The following is a 22,643-nucleotide window of genomic DNA, read 5'->3' as shown; positions in this document are numbered from 1 at the left end:
CTGACAGGCAGAGAGAGGGAACGGAACCATACAAAGAATTAGTGGAGGAGAAGCAGTCAGAAGAAGTGAAGAACTGTGGGTGTGAAGAGGCTTGTTCTTGATGTGCTGCAGTGTCACGTACACATGCTCCAACACATAAACAAACAACACAGTTTTTGAGTGTTTTTCCACCAGACTGAAAATGAGGAGCTTGTATATCGGCCGCAGTTGAATTGCATTCACATAGAAAAGCTTGAATCACCTTGAAACGCCAATGTTTCTGTTGATGGTTATTAACTAGTCTGTCTCGAGCAGGTAAATATGAGCATGACTGATTATAGTTATGTGTGCTTAATTTAACATTACATGCTGTTGAAATATAGTTCAGAGTCCATACTCCACATAAAAACACCACATGGAGTGTGTCTTACCTAGCTCTGTGTATAGTGTGTGTACTTTTCCATCCCCCAGTAACAAGGCCAAAAAACATTTGGCCTGTTACATTTTAATCCGGATTTCTCAAAATGGAATATCATTTCACGCCGCTGGATGCACATGGGGCTAAGTTTATGTGCACTTCTGCCTGACTGTGTCAGCTCTGTGTGTGTGTTTGTGTGTTTTTCTGTCTGAAAATGTGTTATGTATGTTTATGCCTGTGTTTACGTGTGCGCATCTGAATGTGTGAATGAGTGTGGAGCACAGGGCAGTGATAATAGGAAAAGCAACTTGTCAAGCACTGGAGGGCACATTTAGCAGTTGCTTTGACACAGTGACTTTGCTGTCACATGGTTTGAGTTAAGTGCAGAGCAGCCTCCCAGACTTGACCGCCACCTACTAAAGAGCTTTGTGCTGACCCCTGTGCTGCCTGCACTCGCTCTCTCTTTCATCTGAACTGATAGGGATACATTCACATTAGGAAGGATCAGGAAGAGATGGACAGATGTCAGCAATGATCCGTCCACCGCTGGACATCTGCCTTGATAGAATTAGATTGAAGCTGTCATTTAGTGTGTGTGTGGGCCGAAAATGGGAATTTGTAAGCACCAGCCTTGATGGTAAAGACTAAGAAAGATAATGGCGCTACAGATGACCTTTACATAAAATGTGCATCTGACATACATACAGTGCATTTACTAGCAAGTCACCACAATGACTAAGTGACAAAAAAAAAAAAAGCATACATGAGATTATTTAAGCAAGGAAGCCGTGTCCTTCAATTGAAATATATAATAACACAACATTCAATATTCTTTTCATTCACCCATGTTTTGCAAAGGCAGCCAGCTGTATATGATAATAAAAATGATGCTGTGTGATATAAAATATGTTTCTTAGTTGGTTAGTTGGTTCCTCCAAATGAAGCAAGTATAAAACATAACATAGATCAGCTAAATGAACCAAAAAGGTGAAAACTTATACAAAAGCTTCTATGATACCATCAACTTATAAGGAAATTTTTAGAAAAAATATATATTTTAAAAGGAAAATAATAAAAGCATTTAAACTGTAGTCAGTCATGTGGCCCCTCAAAGTGTCTTATTCACCAGTGTTATATCCGTAACAGAAACACAGTGAAAAGGATTTTTTTTTTTTGCATTTCAAATAAAATTAAATCATTATTTTTATTTTGTGTCATTCTAAAGTGCTTCTGGATATTGGAAGGTACTTTTTTGCTTTTAGTTTTTTCCATTATTTAAATAAATCTGTCATCTACTAATTCACTAAATGGTTAATATTCTAATGACTTTCTGTTGTGATTAAATTATTGAATTTGTGTTAGTTTTTATAACTTTTTCTCCAAACTTCAAACATTAGATGTATGATACAATTATTGAGTGATATAATATTTACAATATCTGCCATAAATGGTTCTTCAAAAACTTGCCATGGAAGTGTCATTAATTTTCACTTTTCTAAATTTCCAAGTACAGTGAAAAGATGAGTTGTTGGCATCAAGCCAGTTTTTAATTAGCCAAAGTTCATGGTAAATGGACTTGTACTTATATAGCGCTTTTCTAGTCATGCAGACCACTCAAAGTGCTTTACACTACTTGTCACATTCACCCATTTGAACACACTCATACCCCGATAGGCACATCGGGGGGGAGCTTGGGGTTCAGTGTCTTGCCCTAGGACACTGGCATTTTAGTCAGGGGAAGCCTGGAATCAATCCCCCAACTTACCAGTTGGCAGACAACTGCTCTTTCTCCTGAGCTACCGCCCCTAAAGTCCAGTCTATCCGGATGCTCCTTTACATAGTCACTTTTACAAAAAATAAATAAATGAATAAATAAAAGTTCACAAATAAGAGCCACTTTAGTAGAAATCCAACATAAATAAATTTTAAACAATTTAAACCATCGCCCAAGTACTGAACCCTGAGGCACCCCACTTGTTACCTTTAGCTACTCAGACTCCATGTTATTAATATGTACAGATTGATCTCTGTTATCTTGATTGCTTATCAGCCAGTTGTGGGCAAGATCCTTGATACCATTGTCATATAATTGATTTAGGAACAATTTTTGATCAAAACAGTTGAAAGGTTTCTGTAAATCCAAATGTGTGAGAACGGCAACTCATGTGGGGTTAATATATGTCCTAACAACTCAACAGGACAATTTCCTCTTCGCAGTAATATTGTGAAATATCTGGGGAAAAAAATACAGTAGATAACTTTTTGCATTTTTTGCACCCATAGCCATCGTAGAATCTAGCTTGTATGTTATTTTCACAAAAGATGCAGAGGGGAGAAAATGATGAAGAAAAGCAGACAAGGAAAAAAAACAGTGCAGAACAAGGCAATTGGCAAAAAAGTGTCAAGCTTGGAATAAACAACCCCTCTCCCCAAATGCCATCCATTGTGCCTTGTCTAGATAAGACTCCTAAATCGGGCTGGAAAATGGGAGCTCCATTTCTCTCTGTATGGAATTATTATCCCTTTGTTTTGAGTCTGGTGCTTTTGTCTTCCTTTTCCTGTGTGAGCGCTAATGCATGTGTGTGAATGCAAAGCAGACAGTAGTGCTGAGTAGGTGAACCAGTGTCCCAGAAGGGACGCTGCACCCATTTCATGTTTGATCTGGCTATAAGCTCATTACTGTGACTCTTCAGAACTTCTGTGAGCTTGAATAGGGGTAATAACAGATACCACCCAGCATCTCTAGTAGCGACCCAACACATGAGCAACATGTAAGAACCTCTGTTTTTCTCTTTGGCTTGGGCCACTGCAAAGAGCTTCAGCTTGTGTCTTTGCAGATGGTCTCATCTCTTACAGTGCCCATGCAGACTCAGTTCAATCCTTTCTCTCCCACACTGCATTCCAGCTGCACTCCCACCCACCCACTCTCACTTCTCCCATTCTGCGTTTTTGTGCCCAAATTGCAGTCTAACAGCTTTTTAAGAGCTGTTTTGCTGGAGTTTAATCCTCCTAGCCTCTCCTTTCAGCCTTTATTCTATTGTGGAAAATCTTGGCTCAGAACTTAGCTCTTTTTAGAGAGTGGAGCCCCCCCCCCCAACCACCACCACCACTACCACCCCGAACATCACCACCACCACCACCCCCACCGAGGGTGCCCTCTACCATCCATACAATCCAACATCATCCTCTCATTCCTCTGCTTATCACTCATATGTTTAGTCAGTGAGGCGTGATTTGTCAAATCAATGCCTAGCAACCCCCCATGAGCGTTATATAAAGTGTTACTAATTGTTGATTTGCTTTCTCCGTGCCACCTTCCTCTTATCATTCTATTTTTTCAGCTGTCATCGTTTGCCAGATTCTTCTTTGAACTTTCTCTCCTCATTTCTTCTTCCTCCCCATCTTGTATCTTCTGTCCTTTTCTCTCCCTCTCTGCATCCCTGGTGTGAAAATCACAGGGGTTTGTGTCAGCTTGTCAACACAACACTCAGGAAAGCAGGTTAGAGGGGAGCAGAAGAAAAAACAGAGCCATATGTTAGAAAGAGCAGAAAAACTGAGGCAGGGTAAAAATGGAAAAAGTGGGCTCTTGTCAGCTTTGAATTGAAAGGGTGCAAGTGTGAAAAAGGGGAGGGTGTTGATGGAACGCTGTAATCAGTCTGTCTCCAAGGCCGTCACCGTGAGGCTTTTCCCCGCTGGGACAGGGCGCTGCACAGATCAGGGCAGCAGTGAAGCTGATCGCATGGGTGAACAGCGACAGAGTTTCTCCCAGGGTAGCTGCTACAACAGATGCAGAGGATCGTGTAATAAAGCGGTATGCACACAAGGAGAGGCAGGAAGAAAAAAAAAAAAAAGAGGAGTCTGGGGGAGGTGGGGGGCAAGAGTGCTGATGTGACATAGTCTCTGTGTGAGTGCATGTGAATGATTTGCACAGTCGCTGTGCTGCAGTGCCTGACAATGTGCCATAGACACACTTATTCCCATCCTGCTCTCACACTTGCCTCACACATGCACACATACATGCACCACCCTTCCATGTTGTGGTCCCCCATTTCTTCGGGGTTTCTAGTGGGCAGAAACATCTCTCTGAGAAGCATGGCTTTTAAGCATTTACTCTTCCTCTGAACCCCATAGCCGAAGAGCTGACTTTATTTAGACAGATAGCAAGTGACTTGCTAGCTGGCAGGAAACAAAAAAACCAAATAAAAAAACAGAGAGAAAAGGGGAGGGAGCCGGCGTGGCGGTATGAAATTGTCTGTACACATCAGCTAGCCGTGTTGACAAGATGTTGATTGAGCTAGTCTTGTCGTTTCGTTCCTGCTTACCCCCTGGTGCTTTTCACTGCACGACAGCTGCTGGCTGGATCTGTGTCACAGTTCCAGCTCTGTTCTGTCCCCTTTGCTTCTCTCCTCCCTCTTCTTTCTGTCTCTCTCCCAGTTTCCCCCTCTCTGCCCCCTGTAACCCCCACCCCCTTTCATCAGTGTTTGGATGAGAGAGCTTTCAGTATAATTTACTATGCTTTTAATCATTAACTTCTTGGGTTTTATAAAAGCTCTGGAATAGCACTAGTATATCAGCTGACACAATGGATAAAATAGTAATGGGGCACAACATGTGCCAGAGAAAGATGGAACAAGAGTGAAGAAAAACTTACATTCCCAGTTGCAGACATGACATGTAAACAAAACAAGTAAATATACTAAGAAATGATAAATTAAAAACCCATAAAACAATGAAGAGATAATATTCTTTTTTCTAAAAGGCTTTGGAAATAAAAAAAAAACCAAAACAAAGGAATTCTCAGCATAGATTCTGTACTGGGACTCAAAGCCTCATGCTCTGGGGTATCAATTAATTTAGTCAGGGGATTTGCGGCCTGCTCTTCCTAATTGAGCCCAGTGGAGACCCCCTTGGCTCTACACGATAGGAAGTAGCGCGTTTCATAATTAATACTTTTTTTCCCCCCTTTTTATTATTATTATTTTTTAATGAGGGTGGTAATGCTGTAAATGTATGCATCTCATTAGAGTAAAAGGGCCATCTATGCCATTGTTCGCTTATGCTGTGTTTGATACTGGCGAGTTGAGTAAGAGAGACAACCTCATTCACAGGCAGCAGTGGCACATTGAAGTCAAAGCGGTGCTTTTTGTGTGTGTTTGAATATAAAACACAGCTAGCTCGATGAGAGTCTCATTAGTGTTGCTTAATATGTGTGCTTTTTAAAGCTTAGAGGTTAATGCCCAACTTGCCTCCATTTCATTGGAGCTCTCTTTAATTTGATGCATAATTCTTTTTTTTGTCCTGAAGAGCCTCTTCGCAGAAAGCAGCTGAGCTTTGTGCTGTGAATTCTGCATCCAACAGAACACAAAGGCACATTAACACCTGTAATATAACCCTCTTGCGCTCACTCCACGCTATGGAACATATCGCTGAACTATCCCATCTTCGAACCCCTCCATCCAGGGACCATAACCCCAAGTGATTAAACAAATGACCTCCTCTCTTGGGAGGGTTGTGGATACAGTGGAAACAATGTGTGTGTGATTCACAATGCTGCCACTTCTCCTTTCATAAACACCTTTCAAATTGCCACTTATTAATCAACGTGTCTTCTTAATCTGCCAGCAGAATTTCTGCTCTTTTCTCATCCAAGCTGAAACTACATACAATTTAAATCCCGTCCAAATGTTTTCAAGTTGAAAGATTCTTTGAAAATTACTGATGACTTCGAGCTTCCAGAGCGCAAGAACGGAGGGGAAAGTTACCTGCTGACCTCGATACATCCTGCTTTGTGCAGAGAAAAAGAGGGGAAGGGGAAAACTAATTTCCTGAAACTCCATTTCTTAAGCGTTGATTAGTAAAGGAACATAATTAGAGTGAAATGTGAAGTCAGGGTTTTTCAGATTGCACCGCTTCCTCCAGAAAAATCAGGCCATGATTAATGAATAAATGATTAATGAGAGAACTAATTAATCAATTAATTATTAAGCAAGCACCCCGAACAAGAAATGAGTAGGATGACAGTGAACAGTGAATGTAAGAGATGTTTAGGTCGGGTGTTAGAGCAAAAAAGGATATGGGGTAATCTGCCTGTTTGTTCTGTCAGTTTGTTTTGTCTGCTGTTATGGATGGATGAAGAAGAAGGTGGATGGAAGAAGATGAAATCTTGGTCTTGAGCTATTTCACTCAGCCAGCACTATCTCTTGCGAGACCACTGGTATCAGAATGCTGCATTTGCAAGTTACCTGCAAATCCTGGGGTCAAGTCTGTCAGTTATGCGTTAATGAAGCCTGGCATAACATTTGCGGGATGCAGTGATGATGTTTGCGCTGGGCTGCAAAAGGCCATACCGCCCTCAATCAACACCTCTGAAAAAGCTGAGGGTGACGCAAAGTTCTTTCCTCCCCTGTCTTTAACTAGGACACCCCATCAATCTTTGATAATCTGCAGTGTGGGCCTCTCCTGTGTGACCAGGCTGATGGGACTGATGGGACACCCCAGCAGGGATTGATGTATGAAACGCAAGCTCCAAATGTAACTGTGATATACTGGGCCGTTTCAAGTCAGGTTTGACCTTTTTTCCTAGATATTAATCGCTGCAGTGAAAGAATATATGTGTGATATATCCCTCCCCCAGGAGCTCTGCACACTTTCTTCTTTAGTAAGGGTTTCTTCTTTACCTTTGGCTTAGAGGAGGTGGGGGTTTTTTCTGTCTGTCAAAAGTCCCCAGAGCAGCAACATAACAGGATACGGGAACAAAATATTATTTCATAAGCGGATGGGTTTATTGTTTCCATTAAAATGCAGCATTACTCCATAAAAATGTATTTCCCCACCCTCCCCTGACAACCGGAAACACATCCTCAAAGCAAGAACATAAGAGAAGGATCTTTCATCCCTGCATATTTTTCCCCCCGTTTACTGCTGGCCTTATTAAGAGTTGTGAGTGACGGAGACAGAGTGTGCTGGGAGGGTCTCAGGGGGCTTTGACGGAGGCAAGTGGTGGAGCTGTTGCAAGCTGAGGGCGAGATCATGCCTACGTTTATCCACTCAAAGTGCTCTATAAATTTCTTTGTCTGCACGCCCTTTTCCCTAACGCGCCTTTTATTTCTCTGTTCGTTCTACTTTATTGTTTTTCCCAAACGGCCACTGGCTGGACTAGTGCTACATTCTGCCCTAATCATACCATGGCATTGCAGATTTCCTACGAGTCAACTGGATGTGAATAGGTCTTTGTCGCAGAGGGTGGGTTGACTCATTAGCTGTGAAACCCTGGACATATGGTGGCTGTGTGTTGGGATGTATCATAGGAGAGAATGCCATGGGTTGGGCTCTTGACCCTTGCGCGGCCTTTAACACCTTACCGGCTGCACCAAAGTCTGCAGCTTGATTAACTTAAACACTTCATTGTGTGCTTTGTTTTCTTAGGGGTCTTTTACTCCAAGTGAAAAATGTTCAGTTTGCGAAAGGGGCAGATGTATGCTATGTGACAGTTTTACCAATCAACGCACACTTTGCCAGTAACATGCCATTTAAAAAGTAAAAGTAAGGCATAGCTGGGAGGTAACAGCGTGTTATCTTTGGTGGCAGGATTTGTGTGGAGTAATCTCCTTTTGTCATGGTGCGATAAGACTGTTAAGTGTTTAATGAGGACGTCCTGAGCGTCCACTACAATATTACCGGCACTCAGAAAGTACCACATAACAGAGGGAGATGAGCATAGCTTCCATCCTCATGTCTGGTCATGCTACATGAATGATAAAAGCAAACCTTTAGCTTTTGAAACGTATCTCTTGAGCTCCCTGTTTTCTTTCATGCAGTATATCTCTATGTCTGCAAAACAGCACTTACTTTGCAGGTCACATCTACTGAGAGGCCTCAGGTTTGGAGCTCTGATAAACAAGTGAAGCGTTACAGGCTCTTAAGCCCATCTGCTGAGATGATCGATCATTAGACAGAGTGTGGAGATAACTCCCTCAGCTTGCCTGCTGGCTACCACTGATCCCATATCACTCTCATAGGATATGGTATGAATCACAGGAAGTTGAGATCAATCTATATAGATTGTGCTGCATGATTACAAATGAAGAAAAATTCCCATTTGGCTTTGCCATTCGAATGCGTCAATGTCTGACTGTGTGTGTGTGTGTGTGTGTGTGTGTGTGTGTAAGATGTGCGCGACTGTGTGTGGTAAATAATAGCTTTTTAACTTTCCCGCTTTACCGATTTTCTGATATTTGCTGAGGTCGATCTACAATCTGTCCTACCTTTCCTCGTTTACTTTGCTTAGTCCATCCTGCTCTTAAATCTCCCTTCTTGAGTGAGTCGTCTTTTAAATCTTAATTAAAGCAGACTCCAACCACCACCAACCCCTCCTCCACCCTCCCAGAGGCTGGCTGAAAGCAGCTTAGAACAATCAAGAGAACGGATTAGAAGTGAGAAGAAAAGACGAGAAGAGGAGATGCAAGAGCAGGAGGGTGGGGGGAGGGTGGGAGGGCAACCGGAATGGAACGGCAAATAACAATATTGAAGGAAAGAGAAAAATGACCCCTTTCCTTCATCTTCTTGATCCTCTCTCTTTCCCCCTTTACCCTGTCTCTGGGCTCGAGAGTCTTGGCCTGACCTATTGACATTTAGCTTCTCGGCACATTAAGCAGCGAATGGAGCCTCTGGAAAGGGTAAACACACCTAAGGAACAATGACCAACAGGCGGCAACCTTATTGGATTCTAATTAACTGCCAGGAGAGATGGCTATGGGCATGTTAAGTGCTGTGGGACATAACTTAGAGCCCCAGACCTCAAGTAGCACATCTCACACCATTTGCACCACTCTCTCTTTTTGTTGATGTTTTTTTTTTTGTCTTCCCTCTGTGTCTTTCCATCCTTCAATTTTTCTTCTCTCTTTGAAACAGTTTGCCCCCCGCTTCACATGTGGCCCATGAGAATAGCAAACAGAGACTTTTCAGAGCACCCCTTAGAGATCTTTACTGGGCTGCCTCTTCCTTTTTTCCTCCTCTTCTTTCTTAACAAGGCTGAACAGGGCTCGTCCCCCAGAGGAATAACTGTTTGAGCGATCAGGTTAAAGTAGGCTGAAAAATTGGGAGAGATTATTTTATATTATACAGATTGAATTATCTGCAGTGAAGAGAAAGGATGGAGGAGAGCAAAATCATTTTTCTGCATCGCTCTCAGGAGGAGCTCGACCGGAGGGAGAGAGGGAGCTAAATGGGGAAGGAGTGAACAGCTGATCGTTGGTGGTTACAAATCAGACAATTCAACCACTCCTCTACTTTTGCACCTTTATCCAAATTAATTCCAAGTGAGCTCTTTCTGTATTTGTGAACTTTCCCACTCAAACTGTGGTTCCTCCGTCTTTGAGTGGTCCTTTGATTAGGCCAGCTCACAATGGTGATGTATTTTCTGGGGTCCCCCTGCACAGACCTGCAACCGCTAATTAGACTGGGCTCATTAATGTGTTAGTGTGAGAGAGGGGCCCACACCATCATGGGCTGAGGCTGACACAGAAAGGGGGGAAAAAAAGCAATGCCCCACTGGAGACAGGCCATCGTCACCTCCACCAGCATTTAAAGCAATTCATTAATTGGTGTGAAAACACACATGAACACACAAAAACCCATACAATTGTGAATACACACTCTCACACTTCTGTGTGAATACACATACTAAGGTTATGGGTATTCTATTCTATATATGCTTGGTAACACATTACCTGGGATCAAAAAGGCAATGGCTGGATAAAGAGAGGACTCGCAGAGTCATTATTTGTTGAAGAAAATTGCAACCCAGTGTTTTGTTTGTCCTTTGGCAAACCTGCCAGAATAGAAGTTCCCTGTATTTCACAAAAAGGAATAAATCTCTTCCCTTGTCACCATCATGTGAGACTCTTTGAAACCCTCAGAATACTTTTTTTTTTTTTTTTTTAAATCAAAGCTTGAAAGAAATGAATCAGAGCTTCAGTTGTGATTCAAGCCCGGAGGTGTAAACGGGATCCACATGACCACTGTCCATTTCCACACCATTACAGCAACAGTCATGGCTGTAATAGGTTGAATTGGTCCATTGGTTTCTCTCATGCACCCTCTCTTTCAACCCCAAAAAAGCTAGTCTGTGCCAGTTTTGTTATACACCCAGTTCTTTCTTTTTTTTTTAAGAAACGTCACATGCTTCAAGGCAGCTTGCACAAAACTTAACCCACAAAATAAAAGAACACACATACAGACTCACACACAGCCAACACAATGTATCCCAGCTTGAGTTCCTGAGGGGTTCAACAAAGGGTTGAGTTGGAAATGGCTTTAAAAAAAAAACTTCCTAGAACAATCAAGGAGTTGACTTGAGCCACTATACTGTGTCAGAGGACTGTTTGAAGAAAGAGAAGTAGTTAAAGCTGGAGTCTATATTGCAGTGAATGGCTAATCTAAAGTGTGACAACTCAAGAGCTTCTCTTGACCAGCTTCAATAGGCCTCCAATCAGGCCTGACAAGCCCCTCAATCTTTGGTCAGCCGTATTAACTGGCCTGTGATTGAGTGGCTTCATTAAGGGCCTATTTATCTTTCCATGTACCACAGTCCTTAAAGACCAGTGACAGGCTCAACACACCCAAGTACTGCCTCCACAGGAACCTGAACAGAAGTATTACTGTATTAGCACATGAAAAGCAGCTATTCGCACAGCATAGTTAGTCAGGAAGTGTTTTCAACAAAACAGACAACATCCTATAATCTGTTCTTCGACTCTCCATCTGTGAAATTCTTCCTAGAAAATATTTGCGGGGCATGCACCTTGTGAAGGGTTTGGCATGTGCTGTAAGCGTAATCCCGCCTGAACAAAATAGCAGACCAGATGAACCCATGACCCCCAAAAGACAGAGACCCTCCCAAACAAGCCACAACAACCAGCTCTCTGTAGCCACTCTCTGCCTTTGATCTGAAGGCACCGTGATGAGATCTGTCTCTCCTTTCTCTCCTCTCTTTTGCCCTTTTCTCTCTTTCAGTACAACATCTCCTTATATGTCTGGTTTCCCTCCTGCTGAGCAGGTGTATTAACTGAGGTGACTATTCCAGGAGCATTGGGCTGCACCTCAAAGTGCAGCCTGTGAAGAGGGCTTTTCTCTGTCTCCCTCTCATCTTATCCTCTCCATCTCCTTTATGCATCCCTTTCCCTTCCCTTTATCCTTCTCCATCCCCTCTACTCCTTTTAATGCGTTCCCTCACACTTTGAATGTGAAATAGAGGGCCGGGCTTCTCATCTATTTCAATTCATCCACACCTCCCTGTCTATCTCCTTCTGTGCATCTCTTTCTCAGCCTTTTGTTTATTTAGCTATACGTCTAATTATGCTGTCTCACTTATGTAATTAGTGCAAAAATAAATGACTGCCGTAGCTTTGTATCTCCCCTTCACCCCTCCCGTTGCAGGCTCTGAGAAAACAAATTATGGAGAACAATAGGTACAAATGGCTTCTGCACCAAACCACATGATGGATGCAGCCTGGGTTTCCTGCATCTCATCCCTTCCTTTTTTTTGCTCTCCCTCCCTCACTCTCTTTACTTTTCCACCCTTCTCCATTATCTCCAGCTCTATATGTCTCTGTTTGGAAAAAGGGGAGGAATTGAGCGCACTCTCTCTCGCCCAACTACCCTATCATTGTATGGCTGTATCATCTGTCTTCCCTTCTTGGCAATGACACTATATTCACACTGACATCATATTAAGCAAGCTCTTCTTTTCTGTCCCTTTTTTTTTCCTCCTTTCTTTCTCTTTCTACTCTATCTTTCCCTTTCACTGCTGTTGTCTCCAGCGGTCCGCTCCTCTCCACTATCCCCCAGAGCATTTTGTACACCAACGCCTGGGACTTTCTAAAGCAAACACCGAGCATCCTGTGCCATAGCCCCATCTGTGGATAGTCTGAACAGGGAACAATTGGTCCCTCTCCTCCTCGGCTTCGTTCTCTTTCCAGCCCCCTGGGATCCGCACAACGCCAGGATGCCTCAGTCAGATGGGTGCAATGTGCTGGAACAATGGTTGGGATGCTTCCTCCAGGAGGGGTGTTAGGTTTACCTCAGCCAGCTTGGGAAGCACTTAGCCATGTGTTCATGCCCTCCCTGCAGCATCTTCACAGGAATGTGGCAGAAGCAGAAACGCACCTTTCTCACCTAACCCTTCTACATTTTCTTATCCACCTTCTCTCTCTGACACAGGCATGCACGCAGTCACCCTGTGCTTGTCCAAGTGTACATCCTAGATCTGATGTTTAGCCTAAGGTGTTGAAATATCAACTTTCCATTAATCCCCCTCAGACTTGCAGTCAGTTATCCCTTTGTTGTTTTTTCACCTCTGTCGCGCTGGAAGAAAAACAGCAGGTTTGCTTTACACCAATACAAGCATATCCATTACCTGAAATGCTAGGCTCCTGGCAGTAAATCCCTTTGACCTCTCTGCCTTCTTTTTCTTTCTCTTTCCCTCCCCCCCTTGTTCTCATGCGGAGCCCATTGTTGTCTTTGCATCAGCTTTCTCTGCCCAAACAGACAGCAGGAGTGAGGAGACACACCTTACCCTCCCACCAGCTCAACGGCTCCCCACCTCAGCCACCCACGCACTTTGCCGTTACTCACATCTCCACACAGCTATAGCATTAACATGGTTTTGCCATCAAGAGAGCTGCAGTTAAAAGCTCAATCGATGAGCTTTGACTGACATCCCTCAGCTGATAGCAAATCGGCTGCTTTCTCTCACAGACCTCCCTGGGTGAGTTTCAGAGCCCTGTCCAAAACTCTCCACAGTAAAAATGGAAACAAAAGACACGGCTACATTTCCTCCAACCCCTCGCAGAGCCTCCTGCAACAACACAAAGCGAACTGATCCACAGCCAAGCCACTATTTTAGTTCAAACTTGAGTCTCTAACACAATATTAGCTCTAGTCTTCCAGGCAGTTTGAACTAACAAGAAAGACAGATGAAGAGAAGAACATAAAGAAGAGGTCTGCACAAAAAGTTGGAGTCTTCTCACCTTCCCCACTTGAGTGTGCACCCCTTCCATAGCTATTCAAGTGAACAGCCAGCAGATGATCTCTTGTTTATATGAAGGTGTTTTTAATTCCCGTAGCTGGTTAGGAAAGATGACATGTCCTGGGAGCTGGAGCATCATTAATTAGACAGTTGGACTTTGACTAATCGCTCCAGAAAAAGCACATAGCCCTGAAGATGCCCGACACTCATTTCAGCTCATCATCCACTGCTCCAGCATGTGTCCTTGACCTCTCTGAGTTTGTTTGCATGTTAAGGGTGTTGCTTCTGCATGCTCCTTTTGAGTCATTCCACAGATGATGTGCACATACCACAAGATGTTGCACAGCTCAATATTTCAGCTCTTATTATGAGAGCAACTGACAATCTAATCTAACAAAAGGGGGTGGTTGGGTGTTGTGTGTGCATCTGTGTGGGTGTGTGCGTGCATGTGCGAAGGGGGTCAGCATCTAGTGTTAAATAAATATTGTCTGATGGTATTCCTTACACAACTTTTTTTTTTTCTTTGACACTCCTTTCAGCTGACAGGATCCCGAGCTATATCTAATACAAGGTTAAGGAACACGGCTGGTGAAGATAACACAGGAACAGATATTGCAGCCACACATAAGATGAATTTCAATTTGCTGTTGGTTTCGGTGTCTCGGTAGGAGATATGACGTTCGCGTAATACCGGGCAGGAATTGATTGGAAAATAAAAATGAATGTGTGGTCGAGTATGTCTGCAAATTTTTTCTGTTTTACGTTGATTTCTTGAGGTCTTCAAAAGCAGCGATACATCTCTCTAGAATGAGATGACAATTGCATTTTAAGGAGAGATAAATGCAATGCAAGTCTTTCTTAAAATAGCTGCCACTGTATTAATGTGATTGCTTCCCTTGGGGGGCTGTTTTAATGACATGCACCAAACTAATCCCGCTTTCTCTCACTCTCTATTCTTTCCATTACTGTGTTTGCACAGAAGAATAAAAGAGTAAATAGTTTTGTGCTGTCTCCACCAGTCTGTAGGTTGGTGATACAGCCTGAGGAGCTTTAGCTGGGGAAGAAGACTCTAGGCAATAGCAGGAAGCTGACATGGCCCTCCATTGTCCTATTCTCTTTCATTTCCTCCCCGGATCCTCCGACTGCCCCAGAGGAAGACAAGGTGAGGATGTGCAGAGACAGACACAAGGAGAGAGTGAAGACAAAAAGAGGATGGGCAGAGGTAAAAATAGAAGTGGAAGAGGCTGAGTACCATCAACAGTTTGCTACCTGGCCACTGTGACTTCCTGTGCTGAGCCTGTACCAGCACGCACATCCAGTTAAGTTACTAACAGCTGATAACAACGCCTCAGGACGCACTGCCAAGTTCTTTATCTGTGTTTACCCGAATGGCAAAGCTGATTAGAGACACGTTAGCCCATTGTTTCCTCTTTCCTTCCAGTTTCTTCTTCAGTAAAAGTGGGGGAGGTGGGGCTGCGGGAAGGATATGAAAAGGGACAGAAAGACAATGCCACATGTGCATGACAGATCTTCAGGATGAGGTTAAAAAAAGACTATTACTATAAGGCTCGGTCATTCGTTACCGTTTGTAAATATCTGCATAGCTGAGTAATTAGCACATATTTAAAATCTTCCTACAAGAAACATTTAACAGATCAGCCTTTAACCATTCGGTCTAGGATATATTTCAGGTTACAGCTGTTGCTGAAACAAATATCTTGACATTTAATTTGTGGCAACATATGGAGCCATAAACATGCAGATGCAGAATGCAATGCAACATCTTAACAAGAAAAGCATTTTTTAGAGCTCTAACAGAAATTTAAACAGATAAAAAATAGCCATATCTTTGCCATGACTGCGTCTCCTTAATAATACAAGAGACTTGTGTTAAAGAGTAAGCTGTGTTTGGATTCTGCTGTGTCTGCACTATAATTCACCTCACATCTCACACCCTTCTTTTGCTGGCTGGGGATCATGCCTCCAAACGTTCTACTTTATCTCCAATCTTGTTTATCATTAGAGGCATACAGAAGAACTGGGCATGACAGATTATAAACGAAAAAGTTAAGGAAGAGAAAGAGAGCATGGCCATAATTGTGTGAGATTGTGCGCTTTTGCGTGACAAGAGTAACAAGATGGGGGAAAAAAAAGAAAAAGTTAACAATGCTCAGCACTTTTCTTCTGTTTACTCGCTTAATCACAAAGACACTGGTGACACATCTAAGTCTTATCCCTGCCGAGCATCTTTCCCCCGCCCCCTCCCAGCAGATGTTAAACTGTGCTTTCCTCTGCCCATCCTGACTCCCTCTACAGGAATTCAAAGAGCGCAGAGCGTCAGTTCATAAAATAAGCACAGCTCCTTAAAACAAACCTCTGGGGCCCTGCGGTCTCTATGTCCATAAGCAAAGCTGTGCTCCATGAAGAAGAGACTCATCTTTTTTTGGTAATGGGAGAAGAATGGATGACAGGGTGGAGAAAAGTGGACTCTGTCAGGGTTCATCTCTTTCTCCGCTTTATTTCAGTTCAGTGTTTGAGTCTATGTGAGCCTGCGTGAGGTATGATTGTGAGCGGGGGCTTTCACAACCTTCGGTGAAACTCGTGCTTTTTTGCCTCCGGACCATTAAGCAGATTCGCTCTCATGTCCTCGTGTTTCACGGCTGCACGTTTTGTAACCAGGCAAAAGAGCTGTAAGAAGAAGCAAGGTGGAAAATTTCCCCAGCGTTTCTCTATAGCGAAACAGGAGTGGTGACACAACTTAAGAGGAATGGAGAGAAACTTGTAATCTCAGCTCACAGCCTTTGAACTTGGCCCAATGAGGCACAGGCGACCCTCAGCAAAAGGTTCCAAAGAGCTCAGTGAAGATTACTCAGAATACTGATGCAGTGTAGAATCCAATTCCTCTGGGAGTCCTCTGAGAAAGTAAATTATCTCTGTTGTGGAAGACTACATTCATACAAATGTATGCCATACATAAATTTCAAAGAGAAGCCATGAGTTGTGGTCAAATTTTGATACTACAAATGCATTTCTGAATCCACCATGTTTGAGCATCTGTGACTATAAAAGAGTGACACTGTAAATGAGGTCTAGGGTCTCCTAGGTTCTCATTAGGACAGCTGTTACCATTTTCATTATTTGTGTGTATTTGTGGGAGAGAGGGAGAGTGTGTGGAGCTGTGTGTCATATGTGCATTGGGGTTGAGGTCGGCAGGGGGGAGGATATATGCCACTGCCTGGCTGCAGCTTCTTCCCATCCAGCTGTTGCGAGTCTGTCTGGGAGCTGAGGTTTACTGGTCTCATATCCCTCCCCCGAGCTTTGAATAATGACAAAACCATGTGGAACCATGGCTGGAGGTGAAGATGTATGCACAGAAAATGGCTATTCGAGCACACTTGGCCATGTGCAAAGTGGTGAAACTGTGATTTACGAAAGAAGTGACAAACACTGCATCGTGGTTTGGGGAAAGACACAAAGAGCCCAAGGGATTTTGATTTTATTATTCTATCGCTTGTCCCTCCAAGAGGAGATCAGTGCCATGCTGCTGTGTGTTCACTAATATTTAAACTGAATTATTTTCTCCCAAACTGTTGACACTATACATAGTCACACTGAAAAAACACCAGGGAGTCAACATGTTAATTGCTAAAGCATTTTGTTTTCGTATGAGAATTAAAAAAAAAGGCTGTTCTTGTAAATAGTTTTTACATTTTCCCATATCATTCTTAAATAAGTCTGCTGTTTATTTGCCTTGATAATTAGCTTCACACAGTGACACACAGATCATGCAATAAAACAAGCAAAAAAGCTACAAAAACACAGTTTTATTACTTCCCAGAAGGCGTGAATTTGTGTCATTTTTGCAGGGTGTTGTAAATCACACGCATGCCTTTTGCCATAAAAGATTTGTAAGCAAACTACGAAGTCTGCGTTGTGTCTGCCTGTTTCAAGAAAAAAACAAACGTTCTCTCACATCTTTTACTCTCTCTGCCCCCTCCTTCTGTACACCACTTCCACATCAGCATTGTTGCATTACAAACGAGCGACCTCGTCAACATGCCTGCACCTTTTTTCTCTCTGTTAAAGAATAGAAATAAACTTCAGATCCGTTTCAGTGGAAACTCCCCCGAGCGTTCCGTTAATGGAAATCAGTGCGGAGACTGCTGGAGAACTTGAGGGGAAAGATGCGGAGCACACTGGCGCGTTCATGTTTTCTCCAAGCCACTTTCCACTCTGTATCGCATTCCCCGTTTGTTGTTTTTATTCTTTTTTTTTTTTTTTTTTTTTTTTAAAACTGTGAATAGCGCAGAACGACGCACCAACCTCTCTCCAATCCCTTTCCTTCAACACCTACCATTACTTCTAAGTTAAACTTTCAGTACTTGCACCCAGAGACCGTAACCCTGCGCCCACAGTCGCCACTAAAACAACTCGCTACTCACATCCCGTATTTTAACAAAAGCAGAAACAACAACTGCAAACCTGAAATACACGTGGCATTATTCCTCCTCACAGACAATGGAAACCCCTCAGACGAAACCACTTAAAAAAAATACTAATTAAACATGTAGCTGCAATTAACAGCAGTGAGATGTAGCATTGCAGCAGATCAGCTGCCTCCCAGCAGCGCACCGAGCAGCTTGACGCAGCGCCAGCACGGAGCGCAATCCATCCTCTCCAGCAAAATAAGACCTGCATGGTGAATAATGAACTAAACACAAAAAAATGCTTCTTACCTGTGGTCATAAGGCAAAAGATGAGGTATAGAGAATACATTTTTAGTAGTCTTGGCCGCCGACTGTGTAGCGTGGAAAGCTTCTTGCTCCGTCAAAGCGACCGAGCAGGTTGGGTCCACCGCGGCACCAAGATCAGGATCACCGGACACACAAGCGCACTGAGATTCGTCTATAATAATAACATCCACCTTAGAGAGACGAGTCTGAATGCTCCAAGCAGTTTACAAAAGTCTCATTTAACAAAACATCTCCACAGCTGGTAACTTTCCTTCTGTGTCAGCTTCTTCTCCAGCGTCACCTCCCTGTCTCTGTGGTCCGCAGCCTTTGCCTCTTTCTGTGCTCTCTAGCAGTCCAGTAGTGAATATATAGCTCTTTTGTTTGTTTTTTTTGTCAAGGTTCGTCCACGGTTTCACCCTGCCTGAGCATGCTGCGCTGGGAAGCGATCTGTCTTCCAGCACAGTGCGCAGTGATAACCCCGCTGAAGTTGCCTGTCGCCCCTCCGCTGGAGTCTCTCACTCTGCTCCCACTGAGACACGCTCACTCACTCTCACTACTTCCTCTCTCACACACGCGCTTCCCCGGTGAGTCTCCTTGTTTTACTTCTCACTCCCTCTTGCCAATTGGAAATGCGCACTGACAGTCATCTGTTGGTGGGGTTCACCAAGTCTGGCAGAGGCTGACTCGGAGGAGCCCCCCCCTGCCTCAGATGCTTGCTTGGGGAGGGGGCAACGGCCCCCCGCCCCCAGGGGGCTGGGATTGGCTGAGCAAGGAGGATGCTTTAAACAGTAAATCTCACTTAAATGACTGTCTTAACATTTTAGGGCGGGAGGATATTTGATTTCTTGTAATCTGCTGAATATGATGATGAAGGTGGGACTGTTTGGAAAGAAAATAACAGACAACTGCTGTGATCTGGGGATTATGTTTTCTTTTTTGTTTCTTTCCCTTCTTTTAGCTTTGTTTTGTTTGAAGCTAGACCTAGTCAGCTTCAGCATTGTGCAGGTAAACTATAGCTTTACCGTGCAAAGTTCTTCTAATTCATTTCTTCATGTTTGCGTCAAATGACTCAGACTGTAATCTTTTAATGTGGCCTTGAACAGTCGCTTTATGAAGGTCTTTCAGTTTTTCTTGAGGGTATTTGGATCAGAAAGATGTGAAAAGCACCATTGTACCCGTCAGAGAAATGTTTTTTTGAGTGTGTGTGTGTGTCTGCATTAACTTCACAAACACTGATGTAGGCGCATCAATATCACAAGACTAATATATCTGAATCTAGAGGTGATTTGGAGATGTGTCTATACTGTGAAAGATAAAGAACCAGTTTTAAACTGCGATGAGCAACATGATAAAAACACAATTTGTTGATATTTGTGTTGCATTAACTGATTTTTGACAAAGGTAACACGACTTGACATCAGCAACAAGCTGATTCCCAAAAGGCTATGAGCTGGAAACTTGGCATGTCCCTGGGCAGAGTGCAGCTTGTTGTTGAAAAAATCTGAGACTGACCAGTAATGGACAAATGATGACCTGAAACAGGACCAAATAGATAGACCAAATTTATTAGATCCATTTACTGTTCTCTGAAGCTTCACTAGACACGGTCCAAATGGAAGGGTGTCTGTCGAGAAGCCATTCTTAAAGACACACTACAGAACTTTTGCCATTATCACGAATTGATGTCTAATTCGGCCTCCATCTTGCATCCTACTTGACCTGTTAGCTCTCTCCAATCAACAAAAGACGATTTTATAATAACTCTTGTTTTGTTCCTTTCTCTCTTTCAATATTCTTCTGGTTCTTTGCTGAATCAGCGACATTGAATGTTAAAAACAGCCCGTTCCATATTATACAGTGAAGCAAAACTGCTGCAACGTCACGTCGTGTCCTGGAAGTAAAAATTGTATCATGCTGTTTCTCTACCTTGGGATGCTGCTGAGCAGCAACGGATGTAAAAATGCTCATGATAGATGTCACTGTGTTATCGAAAAAGTTTGGAACGTGGAGTTTTAAGGTCAGAAAGTTACGTAATGTCTCTTTAAGAAAAGGAAGGAGAACAAACTGAGATATACCAAACTACAGAAGAATGGACTGAAAATCAGTGGCAAAAGTTCTTATAAGAATAATTCTTCCCCGGAGGCTAGAATTCAACTTTATTGAAGGTGTGTGGAATCATCTTGACAGAGAGCAACAAAAAGAGGCAGCCAGAAGTCAAAGAAGAACTTATATCCTTTAAGAAAGCTGGAGAACTATTTCTGAAGACTACTTAAACAACTTCCAAGAAAACTTGTGTTCAAGATGTTCCAACCCCGACTTTCAAGCTTGTTTCCATTCTACAAACTGTTCCTGCTTTCAGTTTGGAATTTCCATTTATTTTTTTACATTTCAATAAATTTCTTTACCTAATTTCTGTTTGTCAGGTAATATCTAAAGAAATGATGGGTGGCTCATAAATCTTGCACCTTACTTTACAAAGTTATACCATTTCGTCATAATCGTCCTAATATATTCCATGAGCTCAAAATGTTCAGTTTTTTAATCTAAATGATTTCCATTCAGTTTATTCTGCTACTGCTGCTTTATTGATCTAGAGTGATTCCATTAGTTTAAACTAATGAACAAAGATATGTAATTTATAATTGCTTGTATTTTCACTTTGTTCTGCAGTCTTCCATCTTCCCAGTAAAGTTACAGAAAAACTTTTCTCTCTGGGCAAACGTGGGTCACTCATAACATCTGAATCATTCCCTTCTGTTCACCACAATTTAATAATTTGATTAGAACAGAATCACATATTTATAATTTGCCTCAATGTATCATGATCATTTGACTAAAAAAAACCTTAAAACTTATGAAGTAATTAGTCAACAATTAATGGGTAAGAAACCTATCAATATCCCCGCTTTAACCGATAAATGTAATTAACTTTTGTTGACTCAGCTTCAGAAGAAAACGTATGCCATTAACAAGCCGCACATGACCGTCTCAGTCATCTTGGCAAATGTTTTTCATTTTTGATATTGTACAAAATAAAAACGAAGTCCAAATGCTGTAAAAGATAAGTCCGTAATTGGTTTATTCAGTTAATTCTATTTCAGTGCCATGCAGTGGGCACTAAAAGGAACAGAGAACAAAATCATTATCATATTCTAACAAAAGCTTGAGCTTTTATAAGAGATTAAAACACTGCAGTCTATCATGTGCCTGTGGCTGTTTGTAGGCTTGTTCTTTGATGTTGTTCATTACTTATTCAAGGATCTATTGATTAGCCAAAATAATAGGCCTTGCAGTCATCTGGTTAATCAGTCTTCCATTTGTATATTGTATCAAGCAACGACTCTGGATAATTTAATGTTAACAACTCCTGCATTCACATACACACACACACACACACACACACACACACACACACACACACACACACACACACACACACACACACACACACACACACATGTGCCTGCTAACTCATCCAGGTGGTTAGAGCTTCATACGACTGTGAAAAATTCATCAAAGGGTGTAGACTTGGACACTGAGGGCTCAAGCATGTGTGGATTTCAGAAAAAAAAAAAAACATTAACCGCACATATACTCATGCGCCTCTGCAAAAAAAGACGCTTTCTTCTTGACATTTCACACTGAATTTAATTAAACACTGAACCGCATGATGATTAGGGTTCACTCCTCACAAGGGTCCCCCCCCCCAAACAGTAGTTTTCAAACCCTTGGGCTGGCCTTCCTGTTTATTGCCTCCCTGTAATGCAAACATAAGGGTCCCCTGCCAGTAAACACATGTTGATGGAAGAAACAGCTTGCACAGCTGGGAAGCCAACCCAGGTTAGTGTGACTGAGCACATGGGTAAATGAGCATGTCTCTGTGTGTGTGTGTGTGTGTGTGTGTGTGTGTGTGTGTGTGTGTGTGTGTGTGTGTGTGTGTGTTTTCAAGTGTGTTAATTTGCAGAAAAAGATACTTGTTTGTTGTTTTGCTTTTATGTCAGATTGCAGTTTAAGCTGGAAATGGACGCTTAAATGTGCGAGAGGGTGATCAAAAAGAAGCAGTCATCACTCACACACACATAAACATATGTGCGGGTGTGAAACTGTCAATGAGTGACTGAAGGCAGGGTTTGGGGTGAGCAGTAAAGCAGCAGGGCGCCTTCACCAGTTGTGCTGTGATAATAAAATCAGCATCCATTGTGTAAAGTCTGTCACTAGGCATGATGCTGGGATTGAAATGCATGATCTCCTATGGCTCACACAGATGGACAGATAGATGAGGGCAAAACAGATGACGCATGCACCAGCATCCTTTTGAGCCAGTAGTCTTAATTATATTGGCCTCAGTAGCATCAAATGGAGGGTGCCCAAACTCCCCGAGCTTTTGAGTGTGTGAATAATTTATAAATAAAAAGGGGGTTTTCAGCTGTGGCTTTATTAATAATAAATATGGTTTGATATTTACTAAACTGTTCAGAGGGAGAAA

At 42.6% G+C, this 22,643-nt stretch overlaps 1 protein-coding gene across 1 annotated transcript in view; it reads right to left on the bottom strand.

Moving 5' to 3' along the window:
- The window catches only part of kirrel3l (kirre like nephrin family adhesion molecule 3, like), a 32,936-nt gene extending 14,297 nt beyond the window's left edge, over positions 1-18,639 (bottom strand). The window contains exon 1 of the mRNA XM_079240996.1: positions 18,161-18,639. Within this exon, the coding sequence (XP_079097122.1) occupies positions 18,161-18,200 (40 nt within the window). The 5' untranslated portion in view covers positions 18,201-18,639. The remainder of the gene's footprint in view (positions 1-18,160) is intronic.
- Positions 18,640-22,643: the final 4,004 nt, after the last annotated feature.

Source organism: Telmatherina bonti, assembly GCF_933228915.1.
Source record: "Telmatherina bonti genome assembly, chromosome: 5".
In the NCBI taxonomy this organism is placed as follows: Eukaryota; Metazoa; Chordata; class Actinopteri; order Atheriniformes; family Telmatherinidae; genus Telmatherina; species Telmatherina bonti.
This window is presented reverse-complemented; position numbering and strand designations above follow the sequence as displayed.